The sequence below is a fragment of the Manacus candei genome, unplaced genomic scaffold, assembly GCF_025592945.1.
Source record: "Manacus candei isolate 608988 ecotype Guabito, Panama unplaced genomic scaffold, ASM2559294v1 h1tg000043l, whole genome shotgun sequence".
NCBI lineage: Eukaryota > Metazoa > Chordata > Aves > Passeriformes > Pipridae > Manacus > Manacus candei.
In genome coordinates this window covers 407,495-430,025 of record NW_026138091.1, presented here as the reverse complement: position 1 = coordinate 430,025, position 22,531 = coordinate 407,495, and the positions used below count along the sequence as shown (strand labels likewise).

The following is a 22,531-nucleotide window of genomic DNA, read 5'->3' as shown; positions in this document are numbered from 1 at the left end:
TCTTAAGCGTGCTGAAACTTGGTTGTTTGCGTCCACTTGACATTAGGATTTCTGGGTATATCCCAGCTTCTCCAACAACACTGTGGGCATGATGCCCACCTAGTAATTGCTTTGTCTTTTTCAGTGATCCCAGAGGCAGAAGTTGGTTTAGATATGCCATCATGGCATGCTGATCACCTTTGTTGGTTTGTAGTGATAGCTAGAAACATGTGAATCATTAAGGGAAATACAACAATAACTCAGATCATACAAGAACTGCAGAAGTATAGTGAATGTACTGGATACTGAGGGTGTGAAATAAACTTTGATGACAATGTAAATATAGCAATTATTACAGCACCATCTGTACCCAGTCCTTCTGGAGCAGGGGAGTCAGCATGACACGGCAGAAACATACTGTTTTATCATATGTGCAGAAGTTCTGCTTAAGAAAATATTTATTACAAGCAAACTTTCTCCATTTTCCTGTTATTACACTGTAGAAGTGAAGATAACCGTACTAGAACAAAAATGGGTTGTTAGTGTTTACAGAAACAAGCAATGTCAAAAGAATCCTTCAATCTTTGCACAACCAGTTAAATCGGTATTGGTTGAGTTGTGCTTCACTGTAATGAACTTACGCACTTCTGTTGGTGGGCAGCTGGTGCTGGGGTCGTTCCTGAATTTTGAGTAGATATGTTTCTGAATCCTGGATACTGAAAAGGCATGGACAGTTGTAATATGGTGAGATTCCCTTCAAATTATTTGAACGCTGCTGTGCATCAGAGACTACAGAACTGACTATGGCTTGCTGCATCCTGTTTTGGAAGTTAGAAGTACACTTTACTGCTCGAAATTCAATGTCTTTGCAAAAATTATAAGTGAGATTTTCGCAAGCAGAAGACACCTCTTGAAGAGGGTCAAGAATCCTCAAGTCCAGAAAAGCAATGGTCATTAGGGATGTGTCTACATGATATTTCAAATCACAGCAGCAGTACAGTTCTGAAATAAGTCCTCCAATTGTCCTTGCTTATTGATTTGATTAACAGAGGGGTTTTAGTCATATGAATGCCATCTTTACAGAGAAAGCTAAGACACAAGTTTTGCTGCTTAGGATCAAATGGTAGGATCCAATGAGTGGGACTGCACTGCTGTGGAGTGAAGTTTTCTAGGACAAAAGAAAAGCACATGTGCCAATGGGAAGCTTTTAAACAGTTGAGTGCTCAAACCTTATTCTGAAGTGCTTCTCTGCTGTGCAAAAGGGCCAAATGTGATGGGAGACTTCATATTTACTGACTGCCAGATGTCTGCTTGTTCTGACTTTGAACTGCTCCTGTAGTTCTCACAAGCTTTTGCATCTGTCCTCTTCACCAGCCCTATTTCTTTTGCTATTACTGCTCTTTCCTGCTGCTGTGACAGGCTTTAGCGACAGGCATTGCATTGGTGTCCCAGAATACTGAGCAAGGGGCAATGACATGTGCTCTGAAAGACCCAAAAACTTCTCCAGCACCCTGTTACACCGCCCTGTTACTAATTTCAAGCCTGCTGCAGGATGTGACAGGGCTGACAAGTAGTGCTGCATTAAGTTCCATTAGATGAAGATCATGTTCTTGATGAGATGGAAAAAACATTCTTCTGATGTGGCATGGTGTGTGTGCCCCTACCATAGACATCTTGAATAGGTCTTCGGTGGAGGGGGGGAGTACTCCACCAAGCCCACTGATTGTGAGAACATCAACACCCTTAGTTCCAGGGCCAACAGTGTGTGAGAAAAGTCCAGGGAAGAGTGTGCCTAAAGTGCTATACATGTCTGTATGTGGATGCCCCATTCCTGGAAGTATTGAAGGCCAGTTTGGATGGAGCTCTGCATGACCCCATGGCAGGGGGGTTGGAACTTTAAGGTCTCTTCTGACCCAGGCCATTCTATGATTCTGTACTTCTATGATATGTGCCTGCAACCCCCAGAGGACCCCTGGGAGACAACATACAGGGACATCCCCTCTGCCTCAGCAGGCAATAGGCCATGGTCCAGATGCCCATGTAAGCAGGTATGTGTCCTCCTTTCCTGTACATGTATGGACTGTGCTTGGGAGGTTTCTGATTGAATTCACTGGTCGCAGAGCTGTGGGAAGGCAGCATGAGTCTGGATTGCCTGTGAAAGCTGCTGTGCCTTGAGAAATGATTTCTGGGGGGCTGTTACATGTTAGAAGTTCTGTGGAGCAACAAGCTCATGAGAGACCACTTGCCCCATCCTAGCTCTGCCGGTGTACCAGGCATAGTCCTGGAAACCACATAATCCATGGACATGGCATGCCTTGATTACACAGCCCTCCTCAGTTTCTGCACTAAAGCCCAGCCACAGTCTCAAATGCAGTGTGTTAAGGACCTACCTAGTGGTGGTAGTGGTACCGGTACTTCTAACCACGTTATATTTTATTCAGGTATCTGACCTGTAGTCAGATGCTTGAACAACAAATGCAGGATGATACCATTTCTTTGAAATGCAGGTGGTGGTTGTTGGCAATATATTATCTATTTCTCTGCCCCAAGTCACACTCAGGAAAGGTCGTAAAGGGAAGGACATGGCAGGCTGCAGTCAGGCATAATTGAATTAGCCAGGTTTTCGGATTGAATAAAGCATAGGAGTGTGCGAAGCACAGAAGTGTGGAGGATGGAAAAACTGAGAACAGAGAGACGTATTGGGGGTTAGATCTTTTCTAATCATAGCATAACATTTGCCAGATTGCAAGACATTGATGTCCAGTGGTATTCCTCCCATCCTAGTCCATGTTCTCCTGGATGCTCAGTGGCTTGATGACTGTTTTCAGTGAAGGGGCAGATACTATGTCCTGACACAAGTGCATTGCTGAATACCCCACCTATGACAAAGAGAGCAGAGAACTGTACATAGAGGTACTGCAGAAGCTGTGCTCAGTGTTTTAGACTGAAGAAAGATCTTGAAGATGTCCTCACTGTTGGTTCGGACTAAAAGTAATACCCTGAATTTGGAAGAATATTAGAAACATTTGAACAGTGTCTGTTCTCCATAGCCCAATGTCTTTCAAATGAGCAGATGTTGATTGCAGTTCCATTATGCATTGAGTAAAAGCACAATTAAAGTAGGCTTGTGCTGCGCTGTTGTCAGAGTGCACATGTGCAGCCTCTCTCGTGTTGGTTATTGGCATAGAGGACTTCATGAGTGATCCTGTCCCTTCTTGGCAAGAAGGCACTGGCATATGTTTTGATTCTGTGAACAGAGAAATGGAAGATGGGGGATATAGAAACCCTGTAGTGGAATCTACTAACGATGTGTGAAGTGACATGCTGTTATCATCTGCAGGAAACCAGTGAAAGGGACGGAATGACACTTCCCAGAAGTCCTGTCAGTCAAGGGAGCAAAGATCTGTAAGGTAGCTTTCCACCGGCAAACTTTGAGCTGCATTTTTGGTGAAGTGAACAAGGCAAAGTCTAGCCTAAAATAAACCTCAAATAGCATCTAATGGAAGAGGTAAAGAGCATTGGCATTAAGTGGTTTGATCTACTAATCTGTTCTAATTCACCTCACTACTTGCTATGTAAACAAAATCTGTGACACCATATGTGCTCGCATTCGTGTTTCATTTTATTATTTCACATTTTGGCCAGTGCATGTAGTAGGAAGAAGATTGATAATCTGTCATAGAACAGCAGATTGTGCCTGGGTGACACCTGTGTATATTGCTTTGTACAAAATCCTGTTGTTTATCATTTTCATAACAGAAAAATTTAAAATAAGGAACAAAATATGATGTTTAAAGCAAAGCTCACATGCCTTAATGCTCCCAGCCAATGATTGGAGTAGCTAGAGAAAACTTAAACAAATGCTTATTCTTAATTTGAATCTCCATGTACCTTCTGTCCAGATAAATTTTCCTGTCTTGCTTACATTGTGTTGACTGTAAAAGCTTGCAATGAATGTGTTACTGAAATACATGATGCAGAGAATATCGACAGTGCAAATGTGGCAATAAAAATCAGGCATTTGTTTAAGTATTGCTTATGATTAGCTCTTTTTTGATGAGTTTCCAATGTATTGATCTGGTGGAACCCACTTGCTTCTGTGAATTTAAAACCAAATTACTGTGGAACTTCTGAAAAGCTTTTGAGTCGATGAGTGGCAGCTTGCTGCTTGTGGGAGCAATGCTTTGTTCTTAGTGCACATGAAAGTTCTGAAAGACATTAGGAAGCAAGATTTTTTTCTAGGACGGTCCAAATTAAAAGTAGTCAAGTAGTTTTTAAAAGAGAGGAGAAGGTGTTTTTAAAAGCAATTGGGCAAAATACTAAGAAAACAACAAAAAAAAGAAAGGAAGAATTTAAGAGGAACAAGCAAGAGAGAGACTATGATAAACTCATGAGACAGATTCTTCTGCAGAAAGGATTCCTAGGTAATTAAATACACCTATATATGGAAGATGGAATGCAGGAATTTTACCTCAGTTCTTGGGTTCAAATACGTGCATTTGTTTAGATGGATAAAAATGTTCAGAAGAACAAGCGTTATATACTTGTGTTCTTGAACTTGCAAATAGCCCCAGATGCAGAGGTGGATTTGTGACATTTTGTAGGGCATGCGTGCATATCACACAGCTGTTTGTCTCAGAGGTCAGACATGTCAGATTCCTCCTCTGTGAGAACTCCTAAACGTCCACTAAATAATTTGGGGATTGATTTTAGTATCTTCAGTTGAGTCATGTAGGTTCTCAACTGCTTATGAAAAAAATTTTCTTTTTATTGATTATAAAAAGATTATTTTCTTATGAAGAAGAGAAACAGTCTGCATGCTCTTTTATGCATTATTGTGGGGGCAGAAGAGACCACTGCGAACAAGAGAAACCGGCTTTGGCTCCCAAAATGACTTTGCATACTGAGATATTCAGTGGTCTTTTTTCGCCTGCGCTTTCCTGAGGTGAAAGGGTGAGGAACAGCAATTTGTGGGCTGCACTTCAATCCTAAGATACTCCATTTGTCTCTCTCCTAACTAGTGGTAACAATCTTTGCTGTTTCGTCTTTATACTATAAAAATATATATATTTCATACTTTATAGTATGAAAATCCCTGTGAAATCTTTAGAAGTTCAATATCCTTAAGTGAAAAATTCCTGTTACTTTTTTTGACCTTGTTTTGTTTTCTGTAGGGCTTAAAAGGATGTGTGGACATCACTGTAAGCTATATTTGAATACTAACATGCTGTCATTCAATCTTGCATCTACATTCTTAGCAACTTACATTGTTTGTAGAGGTAACCAGAGTTAATAAATATGTTCAAGATTTATAAAACAGAAATATATTTCAGAAAAGCAATGTCTAATTTTTGGTGATCTTATAGTTGATGACTTTTTTTGGTGTTAGATAGTATAGATCAATATGTGAGATGAATTTTCTGGTATAAGTTCTCCACACCAGCCAGAACTGTCTGCTTTCTAACTTTGCTTGGATTTACTCAAGCAGAATAGATGTTCTGGGCAAACACAACACAGGGCTGCATCTTCTCATCTCAAGTGTTGTGTGGATCACTAACTGCAGTATATAATAGCTCTCTAGTTAGGGTCACTGCTGGTTTTGCAGCACATGAAATAGTAAACTGTCAACTGTTTTTACTAAAGACTTCATAGACCTAATTCTTATTTGGATGTGTAGGAGTGTGAGAAATCTCAGCATTGCTGCTAAGAGCTTGTCCTTGCAGTGTATGTCATACATGTGCATTACCATATGCAGATGGGTTCATAAAGGAAAGCCTACAGGCTATGTAAGTACACCTGTATGGATAGTAATCTCTGTTTTCCCCCTCATGTACGGCTGTTACTTATATTTCTAAGTGTATTTAGTAATTTGGAGTTTTCAGATGTTCTATCCATTAGTTAAAAAGTGTTGCTTTGAATTTTTAATATTTTAGAATCTTAGTTTATTAATAAGGTATTTTTTATGTTCCATTGCTATTTAATAAAGAAATTTTGGAGGCAGCAGACACATACCTATTCGTATTGAATGGACACTTAAAGTGTGAAATTTGGAAAAGAAAGATATTGAGCTCTTTTCTAGGCTGTTTTTATAAATTGCACAATTTACCTTATGTTGGATACTTTTTCAAACCCCATCTCCATTTTTATTTCATCTCCATATGCTGCATAGCAATTTTGAGAGCTTCAATGGCTTCAGAATCTCTACAAATAAATAAACAAAGAGCTCCAGTTATAAATGACTGTCACTAGAAAAATAGAAACAAAATAATAAAAAATATAGAAAGAAATAATTTTTATTATTTTTTAAGTTTAATTCTGTTACAAAAGAATTCCATTTTCTAGTTTGTCCGGAAAAACCCCAGTGATGTTCCAGTAAATTCCTATAGTTTTAAGGCTGGGGACCACTGTGGTTGAATTCCTTCATCTTCTGAATAAGAAAGAGCAGAAACTTCATCCAGTATCAGAAATGCCCATTTACGGACTCAAATATTGTATTAACTTGCATATTAAATTACTATAGTCTAATTAATGCTTAAGGACCTAATAGATGTTAATTAGATTCTTCATTCTAAGGGGATTAACTCAGCAGCACCACACTAGTTAAGTAGAAGAGGAAAGCCGTGTGTGACAAATGGCAGGTATTTGGAGATAATAAAAAGACTATGATAGTTTATAGTGCCTGTTTTTGACCACTGATGATGTGCTAGGCCAGATTAAAACTGTTGTGTGAATCGTCAGAAGAGAATCACTGTAATAAAGAGGTTTTCATTCTAACAGGTGTAGGGAGTAAAGTGATGAGTCCTTCAGTGTTTTCTGTTACATAGTTGTCTTACAGTGAAGTTTTATCTCTGTATGAATGAATTGGGATCAACGTGATTATTGTCATTATAAAGGCAACTCTGAATTTACACTTGGTTTTGTAAACTAATAAGAGTAAAAATCCTATTTCTTTAATAGTGATGGTTAAAGAAAAATCAGAGTTAATATTTGGTTGACCTACGTCTGCTTTGTGATTTTTTTGCTCTTGGTGAGAACATTATTAAACAGAAGCATTACATTTCCCATTTTTCTTTCTCTGAGATGCCACCAGTTGAGGCTTCAGACATTGTTCATGACATCAACGTTATCTTTTTGAGGATTAAAAATGGAAAGAAAAGAAATGCGTCTGTACACACAGGAATAAAAATAATGTTTACAAAGAGAATAGTATATATTTTTTCTTCTGCTCAGAAGACTGTCTTAACAGTGAATATTCATAAATTTGTAGTCAGATTTCCTAAATGATTACCTAATGATGGGTTTTGGTTAGAGATTATCAGTATGCTGTTTAGCTGTGGGGAAAGAACACCTCCTCCCCTTTGCCTGCAGACAACCACTGTTGAATGTAAACTGTGCTGACTTCATATTCTCACGATTTAATATGGTTTGTTTATTTTTAAATTACTTAGGTGACAACTTGTTGTTTTAATAATTGCTATGGAAACTACATGCTTTCAGTTTTTACTTGCTCTTACACCATTGTCAGGAATGTGAAAACAGTGATGAAATCTTTTGAATACAGCAAGTATATTTTTGGGTTTGGTTTGTTTGGTTTTTTTTAAATAATCTATCCTGGGTTGTCTTTCTCCAAGACATGAGAAACTTCAGCTATATATAAGATACCTGAAGACTCACAACCCACTCTGGGTTACTCTTGCTAATAGGATTTCAACCTGCAAGCAACAGGGCAGCATGAAGAGAAAATCTAGCTACTCCTTGTGGTACTGTGATGTCAGAAAAAAGGCAGCATTGTAGTTCCAGTGTTTGGGACTTTGAACTGGAGTTAGGGTAAGGAAGAGGATACCCACACTTGTCAAGGAACTATGCATTAAGGACTTCATTTGACTGGTCTAGGAGAGAGAAGGAGCTATTGTCCCACACAAAGCTGTAGCAAGACATTGCTGTGCACCTGGAGTCTTCCTCTCAATGCTCACTGAGGTCCTGCTGTTGCAACAAATCTGCAGGGTGCATAACAACAGCAGCAGGTTTAAAATTACTCTCCTTTGGCACAATTCTTGGAGACATGCAGCCTTTCTTGCTGTTTTTCTAAGCCAGTATCATCAGCTTACAAAGCAAGCGCTGTCTCTGAAGTCTGGCAGTTTTGTGACCTTTCTGCCATCACTCATTCTCATTGTATTTTTGGAGAGAATTCAGTAGGATATGTCATTTCAAGTCCTTAGTGGAGGTTTGGCAGCAGGGTCACCAGCAGAAAGAGGAATGCCTCTATGAATGTATTCTTTTGAATGCTGGTATGTCAGGATTTTGTGTGGGCTTTGGCATCATCAGGTTTTACTGGCATTGAGTTCCATATGTAACATTTCCTATGCAGAGAAAATTTCCTTATAATTTTGAATTTAGCTTTAATTGAAGAACCCTTTGTTGTTAGGGGTCAGATGTGCTATTTCCAATGCATTGTTGGATATTTTATTATAGCTCTTCTTGTATGTCTTTTTCCTCAAGTAATCCATTCCGGTGCTTCTCACTTTCTCCATTACGAGAACTTTTCTATCCTCTTGATCATTCTTGCTGCCTATGAATCTTCTTTCATAATCATGTATGAAATCATAATCATCTGCACATTCTGCCTCAGGATGTCTGCTCAACTGTTTGACATCTCATAAATTACATGCTAAATCTAGGTACTTCCAGAAAGATGTTCCTATCTATTTGTCTATCTCAGAGTCTCTTGGTAGGTTATTAAAAGAAAGTCTTTTCTACATGAATCTTCCTTGCTGATACAAGAAGTGTGTGTTCCTACTTTTCTTTTTTAAATTAGGTGAGACAGATCACTCTCTTTCTGACTGCCCTATTCCTGTTTCTCATGCTTTCAGTTCCTGCCAACCACAGATATTATTGCCAAACTTTTAAAATCAATTTTCATCTCCAGTGTTGATGCAGATACTGAATAGCAATAGGTCTTGAACTGATCCCTGCAGAAATGCAGTGAAAGCATCTAATTTGTACATAGTCCTCAAATTGACTCAGCAGTATGTCAGCATACTGTGAATTCAGGTACCCTGTTTATATTGCTAACTTCAAAAAAAAAATCAAAATTGCGTGCGGTAGTAAGCATCTTGTGGCATCTTGCAGTACTTCTTAAAAGTTTTGTATAATAAATGAGAACTCTCTCTGACAATTTTATTTGTAGTTTTTTGGGGCTCTGAAATTTTTTGCACTGTCTCAGATTTAGTTTACTTATGTCAGTTTTTGTTTATGCATTTGCTAAACTGTGAACAGCTGCTGAGGCACCAGGGAACTTTTTCTGCGGAATTAGTAAGAATATTTTAAAGCTGGACCAGATTTTTTTTCCCTAAATGAATATCTTAAGTGTTGAATTAGTCTTTAGGTATTATTTCCTATCAGTTGTTAGGTGAATTTTCTGTTCCTCCTACTGTTTGTGTTTTATTTGGTTTTCTTCTAGATCCAAGACTGGTGACTCCAAACCTAAGCTACCGTAGCTTCATCATGGCTGGGCTTCGTGAACGAAGATTTGGGAAGGGCTTTACCGACGTTTGTTACAAGCGCGTTGGTGGCTAAAAAGGCCAATACGAGATAGGCATGTCCAGTTGCAAAAGGCACAGCAGAAAGACTCCTTAGATGGTATATTCTGCAAGGCACGATTCTTTCTGCATTGTCTTTCTTCTCGAGAGTGATCCTGCGTGCTTTCTCAAAAGCTTCAGCAGCGTTACAGATGGTGTGTCTCCAGACCTCCCGATTGGAGGCCAGAGTAGACCAGTTATGTTGATCAATATGGCCAAGGCTGAGATGTTGTTTCAGGGAGTCCTTGCATCTTCTCTTCGGGGCTCCTCTCATGTGGCAGCCAGTGGCAAGTTCACCATAAAGCAAGATCTTAGGGAGGTGGTGGTCCTTCATCCTTGAGACGTGTCCTGCCCAGCACAGCTGTGTTCTCAGCAGCATGGCCTTAATACTTGTGATTGCTGCTTGTTCTAGAACAGATGTGCTAATTACCAGACATTCATTATCTGTTCTTATAACTCAGATATTTAAAAAAAAAAAAAAAGAGATGAAAAAACAATACTAAAAGAATGGATTTGCTTTGAATTGTACTGCAGGACTCAGGATCCTTCAAGGTTTCAATTCCTAGAGGAGACATTTTCAACTGCCTGTCAAATTCACATCAATGGGTCTATCCTCAGCACCCTCCTGCTTTATCACATTTATCTGGAGAGGCAGTGCAAGGATGGTGGCTGTTAGGGTGTTTGGGCTCCAAGAAGGAAAGGGAAAATACGCCTGATGCCATTCAAGGCTGATAACTCAGTAGGAGGCTGTAGAAGAGCTGCTGTGTCTGAAGAGGCAGGAGCAGTGCTGAACACTGTCCAACCTACCATTGCAGCTGAGCAACTAGAAGGAATGTGGGAGAGGCAGGACTGGGAGACAGTGAGAGGATTAGGAAATACAACACCAGGATTCGTCTTCCATTTCTTCTCATAAGGTAATTGGTCACGTCTAACTGGGACAGACCCCTTGTCTAGACTGGCTGCCAGACTGAACAATCAGACCAAATCCATAATTTCATAAGGTCTGATGAAAACAACCTTCACAATGTTGCAATGAAGTAGGGCAATGGTAGAGTGAATAAGGCATCTTGCTAATGACCCAGAGGTAAACCAGAGCCTTACTTGTACTCTTGCTGAGAGCTGTTCTGTTTCATTCAGCTGTGTATTTGATCATTCAGGCTAAGAAATCAGCATGATACAAGGCATCTAAAATTTCAGTTGCTTCAACTGGAATATTTAAAGTAGCAAAACAAAGAAGTCTACAGAATTATTTAATTGTAAGCCAAATTATTCAGCACATACCAGACAATAACAGGACCATTAATGGCTTATTAGGGGAAGAACGCCATGCAGATTTCACACAGCTTCAGTTTTCTGTAACATAGGCAGACCCTCTGGGTTGGTCAGACAACCCACAGATTGTGGGGAATGTAATGATGGGTCTCAGTCTGGACAAGCATTAATCCCTTTTTTTTCTTCTGTAAGGATCTGCCCCTGATTCCATATATCAATGATAGAACAAGAGGGCATAGCTTTAAATGAAAGAGGATAGGTTTAGATTAGGTATTAGGAAGAAATAATTTACTGTGAGGGTGGTGAAGTGCCAGCACAGATTGCCAAAGAAGTTGTGGGTGCCCCATCCCTGGAAGTGTTCAAGGACAGGCTGGATGGGTCTTTGAGCAACCTGGTGTAGTGGAAGGTATCCCTGCCCAGGGCAAAGGGGTTGGAACTAGGTGATCTTTAAGGGCCCTTTCAACCAAAATCATTCTATGAGTCTACAATTCTGTTTCAGATTATTGCACTTAATAACTTTAGAGCTTATTTCTTATATTCTAGAATTTCAGCAAGACCAAAGGAAAAGAGAAAGCTATTTCTATAGCAGCATAGGAAACCTGTACCACAGGCAAGCAACCAGACGGGTCACATCTCAACACTGTCTGAGAACAGTGCCAGTGGTATTGCTGTAGCTTACTTATGACATAAATATCAACCTGTCAGAGTCCTGCATGCCTATCCATGCACTACTGAAGGTTTAGCTGCTTGTGTGGAAGATACTCTTTGGCTCAGGCTTGCTGGAAGTATGAGGCATAGGCATGTCTGTGACGTAACTTGGAGAGGGATCAGGTGTGAAGTGAGACCTGGGAGGGAGTGGGTGTGCTCGGGGTCAGACATAGCCCTTTTATGGGCTCTGGATATTTCCATTTGTTTAGACTAACCAATTTCAGATTGCTCCACAGCTAGGTTTTTTGATGTCCAAGATGATTGATACTACTGCAATTACATAATTAGTTAATGAGAAGTTTGTGGAAATTTGGAATTTTTCAGAGTCTGAGACCATTTGTTTTAGTTATTACTGTTTAGTTATTACTGATTAAGGCTTGAACTCCTAAGCAGGTGGCTACAGATCTGCAGGTATAGTGAACGGTACAGGGAGAGGATGTCAACTTGAATGAATAGGTTCATGTACAAATACTGATGAACAAACAAAAGTTGTGATGAAGTTTGCTAGGGTGATGCCTCAAGATAGTTCCCAAAGAAAAATCTTTTCCAAGACTATGTGTTATCTGGCAGCATAAAGGTCATAACTCACTTTTTCAGCGAGCAAATGGCATTATGTTGCATTTCTGTTTGGTAATTTAGGATAGGCTATTTGCAAAAATTGGCATTGGTTATACTACTCTCTGCTACTTGGGCTGAGAACTGGGGTTTTTTGTTTATTTTTTCTCCATTCTCTCCATTTGTTTATTTTCTCACTGCTTGTTTCATCCTTTAAAAAACCACAAACCACCAACTTTTCAATTGTGCATTCTATTTTGTCTTGGTTTTTTAAATCTTTTGTGGTGAACATCTTTCAGAGCACACCTCTCACCAGCAGCAGTATCTCACCATAAAGCTGCAAAACCTAGGTATCTAACATAGACCATCCTATGTTCTTTGAATCTGATTAATGATTCATTGGGGCTCTTTCCAGGCACTGGCATGCAGAGCAAGCCTGGGGAAGACAGCAGTGGGGAGTGCAGATGGAAGAGAGGGAAGAGAATGAATTCATGTGAGCCTGCATCACAGTCAGCATGCTGCCTATTGGAATGGGGCAACTAACTTGATTAGTGTGTGTTTTCATAAAGACATTTACTGTGCTATGTAATCGCTGAATTTTGTAAATTCTTTGAAGATATTCAAATGCCTCTCTTCCTTTTGCATCTTGGTAAAATCAAAAATATTAATTAGAGTTTTATATGCTGGTTTTTTCCACTGGACCAATTAATCTGTCTATTCCAAATTTGCATTTCCACAAGGATGGTGAAGGCATGAATTTGTCTTGTCACTAGTGAACTGCTGAAAGGATGATGACATTTCAGTAGTGAAACTTTCTCTGTGTTTGTGACTTCTTACATAAAACATTGACAAAACTGTGTTTGCAGTATGAAAAGTGTATGTCTGTGCTGGTTTAAAGGTAAACCAGCAAGGGAGATGAACCCAAGTCAAGAGATTATAAGTCAGAGTAACAATTTAATAAAAACAATACAATAAATACAATTACATAGACAGACAATTGGTTTTAACCCACAAAACCCAGATATATAACCCAGCACCCTGGGGCATGAACAGAGTGGTGTTTGTTGGGCTGCCCTCCCCATGCTGAGCCCCATGTGGTCCCTCTGAGTCCAAAAGTAAAAGGAGAGGGAAACCCTGTTGGTGAGAGTGCTGTTGCAGTCTGGTTGAGGGTGGTGATCACAGTCTGGTTGGGAGTGCTCTTGCAGTCTGGTTGAGAGTGGTGGTCACAGTCCAGTCCAAGTTCCGGTCCTTCTCTGGATCCCACGAAAATTAGAAGTCCCAAGATCCCAAGATTATATATCCTCAGGTTCAGGCAGGAATGCCCAGTACCTCCCTCAGGGTGGGGAGTTCCACAATGGGTGTGAGGACAGGAGCATCCTCCTATCTCACAGGCCTCTTAACACCCAGTTTATAGCCTGAGGTGTCAGGCCTGCTCTGGGCAGATGGTGTAAATGGTCTATTGATAACAGTTTCTGGGAAATGGCATGGAAGGGTATAGAATACACAGTTTTGGGTTACACCCACACAGTGATGAGCTGGTCCCAGCTGTTCTAACTAGGACAGTCTCTCTTGACTTGCATATTCTGTCAAAGTCCATCTTCTAAGTGCGGCCTTTCTAGTGAAAAGGTTATGGTGATACCTGTAGAGCTAAAACTCATTCTACATTAACATCATCTTTTAATAATTTCAGAGGATGTATGGAGCAGTTCATGCACTGCACTAACTACATACAGTAAGATTGTGACTATATAATTCTGTACTGACAGCTTTTCATATTTTCAGCACCACAGAAAAGTGTTCTTGATTATTTTTTTATTAGGATTACTTACCATGGAACAATTTTCATAAATTATTACTTCATTTTACGGTTCTCTTGACTATGCCATTTAGCTCAAGACAATATTTAGTTAAAAAAAAAAAAACACAAATAACCCCAAACCAGACCACAGTTTAGTAGCACACTAAAACAGAAAAGGGCTCTTCAACATCTCTCCAGGCTTCACGTGGGCTAGCAGCACAAAGGTTCCAAGAAGCCAGTTGTAAGCAGCTAAATGGGAATTTTTCCAAATTTGAGAGAAATTTCTAGTAAAAAAAAAGCTACCTGTGCATGGGAATATAGCTGCAGTACCAGAGTGTCCAGAGACTCCTTGTTCAAAGGGTGGGTGTTTTCCAGACTGCTTCTCAGTCAGGATATATGTAGATGGCTCCCTCTGCTGCCAGTGCAATAACAGTTCTTTGTGTCTGTCTTTTAATTTGCATGTCCATTTGTCCTAATTTTCTAAGCAACTGGTATATGCTGTGTTGTGTTCATGTAAGAGATTGTGCCCAAACCTTGTGAATTTAATTCTACAAGTGAATACATTCACAGTGTTATTATTTTTAACAAAGCCTTCTTCAAAGTCCTACTTGATATTAGTTCTGTTGCTGTGCTGCCACTACTGTTACGTGTTCAAGCCTTGAACTGTCAAGGAATTATGATGTATTTTTATTCTGTGACATTTTAAATTATTCTCTCCATAGGGGAAGCCTGTGGGAACGCCAGATGCTGGTGCCTATTTCCGTGTGCTAGCAGAGCATGAAGTAGCTGCCTTCTTTACTTCACCAACTGCAATTAGAGCAATCCGTCAGCAGGACCCTGAGGCAACCTTGGGAAAGCGGTACTCTCTGAAAAGGTGAACTAAGGATACACTGGAAGCAGTTTCTTCCAGAAATAAGCTGGATGAACTAAGAATAATGGACTATCTGCTTACCTCTGTAGAGCAGCATTTTAATATATTCTTGAAAATTTAGGTGTACATTTATTTGCTTATAAATTTATATTGATAGTCAGAGGAGATGAAAGCTGTTAAAATATCTATGACTCTAACATAAAGAGCTTTTACTGAGTTAGGATTTCTCATCCATCCTAAATTTTACTCCACTGTGTTTATACCCTGTAATACAGTATTAGATTATGTGATCCGGTACTGTTTTCCCACATAACTTCTCATTTTGTTGAGTGCACAGGATCTTTAGTATTTGTTTAATCAGAAACTAGTCAATGTTTTGGTTGTCCTCCCCATAACTTTGTTATTTTTTATGATTATGTGCTCCAAAGACTGAGCTATTTGCTATCTTGTACTGGTTTTAAGGTGTTTATCAGTATACTATCAGCATGCTTCAAAATCATGACTGAATTCATCCTCACAAATCCCCTGTGAGATGAGAGAGTGGTATTATCTGTATTTTGCACATGGGAAGCTGAGGCACAGAGAGATTAAGGTCAAAGTCTTCTGTTAGTTTTGAATATCCAGTCTGAGCCACTGAACCTACTCATGTTTCAGAGTTCTTAGCATCATATGGTTAAAATGTGTTATTAGCATTATGTTAATAAGATGCTTGTCACAGTGACTTGGATCTGGGTGTATTTAGTACTTCTACAGACCAAGTTTCTATATCTTATGGTAAACATTCTAAAAATGGAAAATATGTGGATTTGGGCCATATCTAATCTTGAAGTTCAATAAATTGCTCAGCATCAAATAGACTGTGTCAGACTGTATAGGCAGTATTTAGTCACAAGAACATCTATTATTGCCCCTGTCCAAAGAGAAGGGGAAGATGCAAAGCCATGTAGTTTCATTAGACCTCCACATTCTTAATTGCTCAGGAAAGTTTATGATTAGTATTGCTTAAAAGACTGCGGAGAAAAAGACTCAGGCCAATTTAGTGTATAAGATAAAGAGAGCAGGTCCTTTAATGAGTCTGTAGGCGTAGAGGAATACATTCCACGTGAGCGTGCTCAGACAGTGGTTCTGTGATTTTATAATAAGGTCCATCCAATCCCAGGTCTATCCACCCCCAGTTCTGACCCCTGACACGCCCCTTCGGGAATTGGGTCTGGGGGCATTTGAGACCCCTTCTTCCTCATCTTCATCTTCTTCACAGCATGTACAGTCCTTGGAGTTCCTCCAAAGTTCTGGGCTTGAAGGTCGCTGTGTCTGTGTGATATCTTCTGGTCCGGGCCTTAAGGTGTTTTTCTACAATTCTACCTTGAAAAGAAGACTAAACATGCTAACGGAATTTTAGAGGGATTGATGTGAAATGGGGTAGTAGGGTTGGGTATGTGTAAACATTATGGTGCAGGGTAAGGAATATAATACAGCTACATTAAAATCTACATTCACTACACATCTACTTCTAAAATCTATAAAAGTTAAAAATCAAAAAAAATCTCTGAGACATCATTAGTAAGCTGATTTTATTCCTGAAGTATTCATTACAAGTTCATCTTACTTTCTTACATCTGTTTTGAGTGCTATCATCAATCCTTACCCCTCCTTGAAATATGAAACAAGTTGATTTGAGACACTACTGCACTATTCTTCTATGATGTTTATTAACAAGAAAGTGATTCAGATGCTAGAACATTTAATTGCTGTTCTTTGGCATTTTTTAGGCAATTACTTAAATAACTTAGTCTGTCTTTAGAGTATTCATTTAATGGGAAATCTGCTAGCCTGCTTTGTAAGTCGTCGTGTTTTCTGACCAAATGAGAATTCCAGATAAGTCTCCTTGCAGAAATCAGTTGCCACAGATATAAAGAGGTATTTCATTATTCCTATTCAATGCATATGAAATGAACTTCTCCATTTGTCTGCAAATTTAGTTGTCTCATAATTCACTCATCTTTGGACCATGTTGTTCAGTGGGATGTGGCATCTCTTTATGAAACCTTCTAATGCAACATTTAATATCTAGCAGGTGCAGTTGTTAAGAAAGTCCAGCAGATGATTAAAATTTCCATTCTAGGAAAATACTAGTGTTTGGGTGTTACTTGGATGGACTTCTCTATTCAAAGTCAAGGGAATTCTGTCTAAATCACTTTGAAATCAGTCTTACTTTTAGTTCATTTACTTGATCTATAATGCTTTCTTCTTTCTGGTGAAGAATCTTAGAAATGAGGTATCTTTCTGCTACCTGGGCTAAAGTGAATCCTTACTTTAGAGCCTCCACATCCAAGAATGCAGTCCAGAAAGAGATTTCCACCATGGTACATTTCATTCCTGAGAAATTGTGTTAAAAAAATAATAAAGGTCAGTATCACTTAAAAAAAAAAAGTGTTAAAAAAGAGAGTTTGTTACTGTTAAGGAAAAGAGTTGGTAGGCAATGCCAGCTTCCAGTATACGAGGGAGTACTTGATTTACAGGAGTAAATTGAGTTATAAACAGACTTGTGTTTGAAATGACTTTTGAAATGACATAAGTTAAAAAAATTTCTGTTAAGAACTGATGTTTCTGGCATCACTGGCCTCTGCACAAAACTATAGGTAAGGTTTCTAAAGGTTCTAGTGTGTATGCTTTAAATTCCTTGTGGTTATTGCAATCAAATCTTGAAATTTTTTTGCTTTTGACACAAAATGTGTCTTAAACACAACTCATGCTTAGCAGTAAAAGAGATGTTTAATTTATAATAGTGTAGGACAAAGGCCCTGTTCAACCACATATTTGTAGGGGATCTAAAGACACAGCTTTTGATAACATCCAGCGCTGCTGAGCAGGCTGCTTCCTGTTGTGTTTGAAAAACAAGTAACATCCAAATTCCATGAGCCTCATCTACCTGAGCATGTTCTGTTCAGCTCTTTGAATCCATTCTCGTCTTTTGAGGTAGCTTCATAACACCAAACCATTAACTCTTCCCATATTTAGAATCACACTTTGCCCTGTAATTGATGTAATAGTTATGAACTGGTTCACTCTGATTTCCAAGTGATTAGCAACTGATGGTTTTGCATGGAATGGGGGCAACAAATCAGCAGATTAGATTAACGTAGAAGTTACAATTTGCCATTTGTGTCCCATAGTCTACTTTGCTTTCTTTACTTTTCATCTGTTGAGAAATGGTCTGCCATTTTATATCATGAGAATTTAGAGATTCTAGCTTGTTCATCTGATACTAGATATTAATGCACTTGCTTTTGAAAGAAATATGAGACTGCATGAAAACTGTGCAGAAATAATGAATATAAAGTAGATAAGAAATTCCCATTATCTGTCTCATAACACACAAACAAGAGGATGTGAAATTAAAGTAGAAAATTCAAAACTGTAAGAAGGAAATATTTTGTCATATAATTGATGTTTCACACATGCTGCTAGAGGATACGTGATTAAGGCACAGAATTTGGGACAATTGAAGTGCATTATGCAGTTCTGCCTGCTGCCCCCTACTCTGTGCTGCTGTAGATCATGTGTGGCTGTTCCTGTTGGAGTCCTGAGCTGTGCTCATGAAGAGCCTTTGTGGGGCTCTCCCTCACCCACACTGTGAGAAGGAGCTAAGCTGCAGTTGTGTTCTGTGTCCCTCTTGACTCTGTCACCCAAACCTCCAGTGCTTGGATACTTGTGGCCCAGGTAAAATCTATTCAGGGAGGGAAATGAACAAACCCATCAATCGAGAAAAATCAGAAGGATCTAAAAATACTGGTTTTATATTTTACGTGCTTAAATATATATATATATATATGTCTGTAGACTCCAGGTGCATTAAAATTTAGTAAGAGTTTTTTATTTCCAATGTATGTTAAGAAGTGTTGTCTTTTTAGGAAAAAAAATCTTGTTTAATATGATGCAGATAGAGGGTTTTTTTGCCAGAAAACGTACCTTAACCTAGTATGTGCAATCCAGAATTGGAAAAACCCAAAACTTCCATGATCTTTTGATTTGGAAGAGTGAAGCTCAGATTATTACTCATGTGAATATTCCTGCTTTTGGGAAATGGTTTGGAGGTGTGGTTTCTTTTGTGCTTAGACTGACCCCAAAATGTACATGCTGTATTGAACAATTTAGATTGCACCAGGATCGTTAGGGACATTGATCTGTCCTTTACTGCGCTCTTGGACAGGGCCTAAAAGCCTGTGTGCTGAATTTCATGTTAGAAATGTAGATTTTCAGAACAACTGAGGACATGTTTATTTAACAGAGAGGTTTAAAGACCTTTCTTCTCAATTAACTGCAATTAACTGCATTGCATTGCAATGCTTTTAGAAGCAGTGACGTGCTTTGAAGGTTTAAGTGAACTATTAAAAAAATTGTTCAGTTGGACATTTTACAACCATTGCCATTCCTTATTTTGCTATACTGTTTGATAGAGAAAATAATTCCATAGTTCTTGTGCTTTGTTAGGCTTGTGGCACTTTGCTCTGATACTCTTTTTGATGGTTTTGTGCTGTAAATTTGCCGAAGAGCTAATTTTTCTTCTTTTCACAACACAGAGTTGATCTTGACCTGCAGATTGTTAAATGTGATTATTAGAGCTGGTAGTTCAGAAAAGAGGTATTCTGCTTTTGGCTCAGGGGATAAGAAGGTATCTTAACTTTTTCATCAAGTTTCTGCTGTTTTAATAGCCCTGTTTTAAAACAAGGACACTTAACAGAATTTTTCATTGCTTTATGAAGTTAATGCATTCATTAATTTAATTTTTAAATCATAGCTGGAATGTTGTTTTTAACATGCCTAAGGATGGAATTTTCCATATAAAGTAAATCGAGCAGAATTTACATATGCTGCTTGATGGAAGTACCCTCCATATGAACATGAGTCTTAAAAAAGTCTCATAAAATACATATTTATGGTTATTACTTAAACAATGTTTTGGTTTTTTTTCTACCATAAACTTTTATTTGTGTTAGAATTCTAGTTAGCTATTGACTATAATAGCTATTGACCATCAGCAATGGCTTGTGCTTTACAATTAAAAGCGTTCAGGTGCAAGATATTGATTAGGGTCACACTCATTACAATCAGTATCTTCCAGTGTGCTCGGAAAGCAGTTTACCAAAATGATGTTGAGTATTTATGAGTACAAAAAATTTGCTTATTTGATGTGATAGCTGCTTATGCATTTGAGCTCCTGCCTTCGATTCCAAGTAAGAAACCACTCCAAGCCCTCTTGGAGTGTCAGAAAGGAGGGTTGGCCAAAATCTTGTTCTGAAATTAAGTTGAATTCTTTCATCTACATGTTCAAGTTCAATATGGTAATATTTTTCAAGATCTTCTGACTTAATACTACAAGTATTCTAATTGTTACTTAGAAGGAAGGAGCATACCAAGACTAAGAGCCCCCCTTCATCTTTTCCCTTTATCTGGAACGGTGACTAGAGGCATTTATTTTATCTGTTATCTTGTTTTTCTTTGCACATCCAGATCAAGATATATACTTTATTTATTTTTATTTAAAGGTTCAGAACATTATTTGTAGCTGGTGAGCACTGTGATGTGGACACGCTAAAATGGTCAAAAGAAGTTTTCAAGGTACCTGTCTTGGACCACTGGTGGCAAACTGGTGAGTGTTTTAAAATACTGTTAATAAAATACAGTGAGGAGAGATTTTCAGACTTGTTTTCTGACTCTGCAGGTAGAACTGTTATTTCTTTCCATGAATATTTAAATAGGCAGGATCAAGCATGAAAATAAAAATTCAAGCGGGAGGAATATTTTTTGGAAGTGGTCTGAGAAGTGACTTCAGGATACATTTAGAACACAGCATTTTTAAAAGCTATATAGGAAAAAAGGTATTTTGTGATATCTGTGTTTAAAAAAAGGGTTGCATCCGTATTTTTTCTGGGTGGATTTTATATTGTTTGCATCTGTGACTGTTTTGACAGAAAATTTGCTATTTAAGGATTAGCTTAAGTTTTTTCCACATAAATTTTGTGTAATTAAAAACAAACAATCTGCAGCAGAGTAGACTCTTTGGTCTTTAATATTGTACTGCATGGATGTCATTCAACTTCTAGTGATTACTTTGGAGTGCCTTCTGTTTATTTCACTGGAGGAGGATTAGGTACTTAGACTGCAATGAAGGAATCAGAGTACCAATCTATGTGTAACTTTGCAAAAATCCCAGTTGAATTCTGGATTAAGGCTTGATCAAATGTATCTCTTTATAACTATGGATTCATGTATTTTTAAATTTTACTGTTACGAGAAAAGATTAGGATTTTGCTTCTTACACACATTATGGCTATTTGAACTAAGGAAATGTATTACAGCAACTTCCTCCTTTCTTCCCTCCTTTGCTCCCTTCCAAGAATACCTGTTGTATTTTCAGTGGATCATTTTGAGTCTGTGGTTTCTCTGTCTCTCTCTCTGTCTCTGAAGAAAAACCTTCTGAGGTTCTGCCATGATGGGTCAGATAGCAGATATATAAGATTAGAATAAAAGTGGGAAACTATTTAGTTCCTCTATCTATTATGTAATTAAAACAGTTGAGGAGGCTTAAAATGCCTAATGTCCTTAAATAGCCCTAAATGTCCGTAAGACTGGGACATTCCCCGCCCCAATCTTAGATAAATACTGAAAAAGTACTGGAAGATAGTGCCATTTTTTATGTAATCTTGATTTAATCTGCTAATTAACTGATTAATTCGAGAGATGAGATTTATATTTTGCTCAGTTCTCTATGATCCTAATGTCTTTAGGCAAAAGCAGGCCTGAGTGATGCAAAATGAACAATATTCTGAAAAAGATTAAAAGATCAAATAATGTCTTTGACTAACTACTGAACTGTCAATAAGCAATATTACTGTATGTGATATTATCTGTCTATGTTTATGCAGATACATCATCATCATCATCATGGCCAGGCTCCCCCTCTTTCTGTCCTTTCACCCGCCGGGGCTAGGGCGGGGGCCAACCGTGGTCACGCCTGGGGGCCGGGGTCCCCGGACCTCCGCCGCACGTGGCACGGGGGCTGGCAGATACATAGATATATATAAAATTGCCTATAGCTTTGGCATTTAGTGCATAATATTTAGTGCAAGAGTTCCATGTTACCGCATTCGTTCAGACATAGAACCTTCACAGACCTTCACAGAATATTCTGAGTTGAAAGAGACCCACAAGGATCAGTGAGTCCAATTCTTAAGTGAATGGCCCATACTGTGATCAGACCCACAACCTTGTTGTTATTAGCACCATGCTCTGACAAACTGAGCTAATCTCAGAGTATCTCAAGTATCAAAAATATCAATGAGAGTTCCTAAAACAAGCATGTGGATGTAATTGAACTCATAGTATGTTGAGGTAAAACTGTGTTTGAGAGATTTTTCAAAAAAAGAACAAGAGCCCAGCTCAGAGCAGTGTGTTTCTTGATTTTAATATTCATGGCATGCTCTTAAATTAAATTGTAGCAGGACTTAATGAGCTAAGGCCATTTCAAATACATTGTCTGAGAGCATTTAATAATTTGATTAGAAGGAAGACCCAAGTGATTTCTGTAGGAATGTGAGCTGGCAAGGCCTTCAGCAGGAAAAAATTTACTAAGTCAGAGTTCTTATCAGAGAACTGAATTTCAAGGGATAAGAAGAAAGAAGGAAGAAAGAATTGCAGAGTCAATGAGGTTGATGAGGATCTCCTGAGGTTGTTTAGTTAAACCCCCCTGCCTGGTCATGTCAGGCTTTG

At 38.6% G+C, this 22,531-nt stretch overlaps 1 protein-coding gene across 2 annotated transcripts in view; it reads left to right on the top strand.

Annotated features, from left to right (window-relative positions):
* The window catches only part of ACSS3 (acyl-CoA synthetase short chain family member 3), a 79,486-nt gene that overhangs the window by 29,384 nt on the left and 27,571 nt on the right, over positions 1 to 22,531 (top strand). For both annotated transcript variants that reach the window (XM_051795720.1, XM_051795721.1), the window contains exons 8-9: positions 14,613 to 14,764; positions 20,308 to 20,411. In XM_051795720.1, coding sequence (XP_051651680.1) covers positions 14,613 to 14,764; positions 20,308 to 20,411 — 256 coding nt within the window. The remainder of the gene's footprint in view (positions 1 to 14,612; positions 14,765 to 20,307; positions 20,412 to 22,531) is intronic.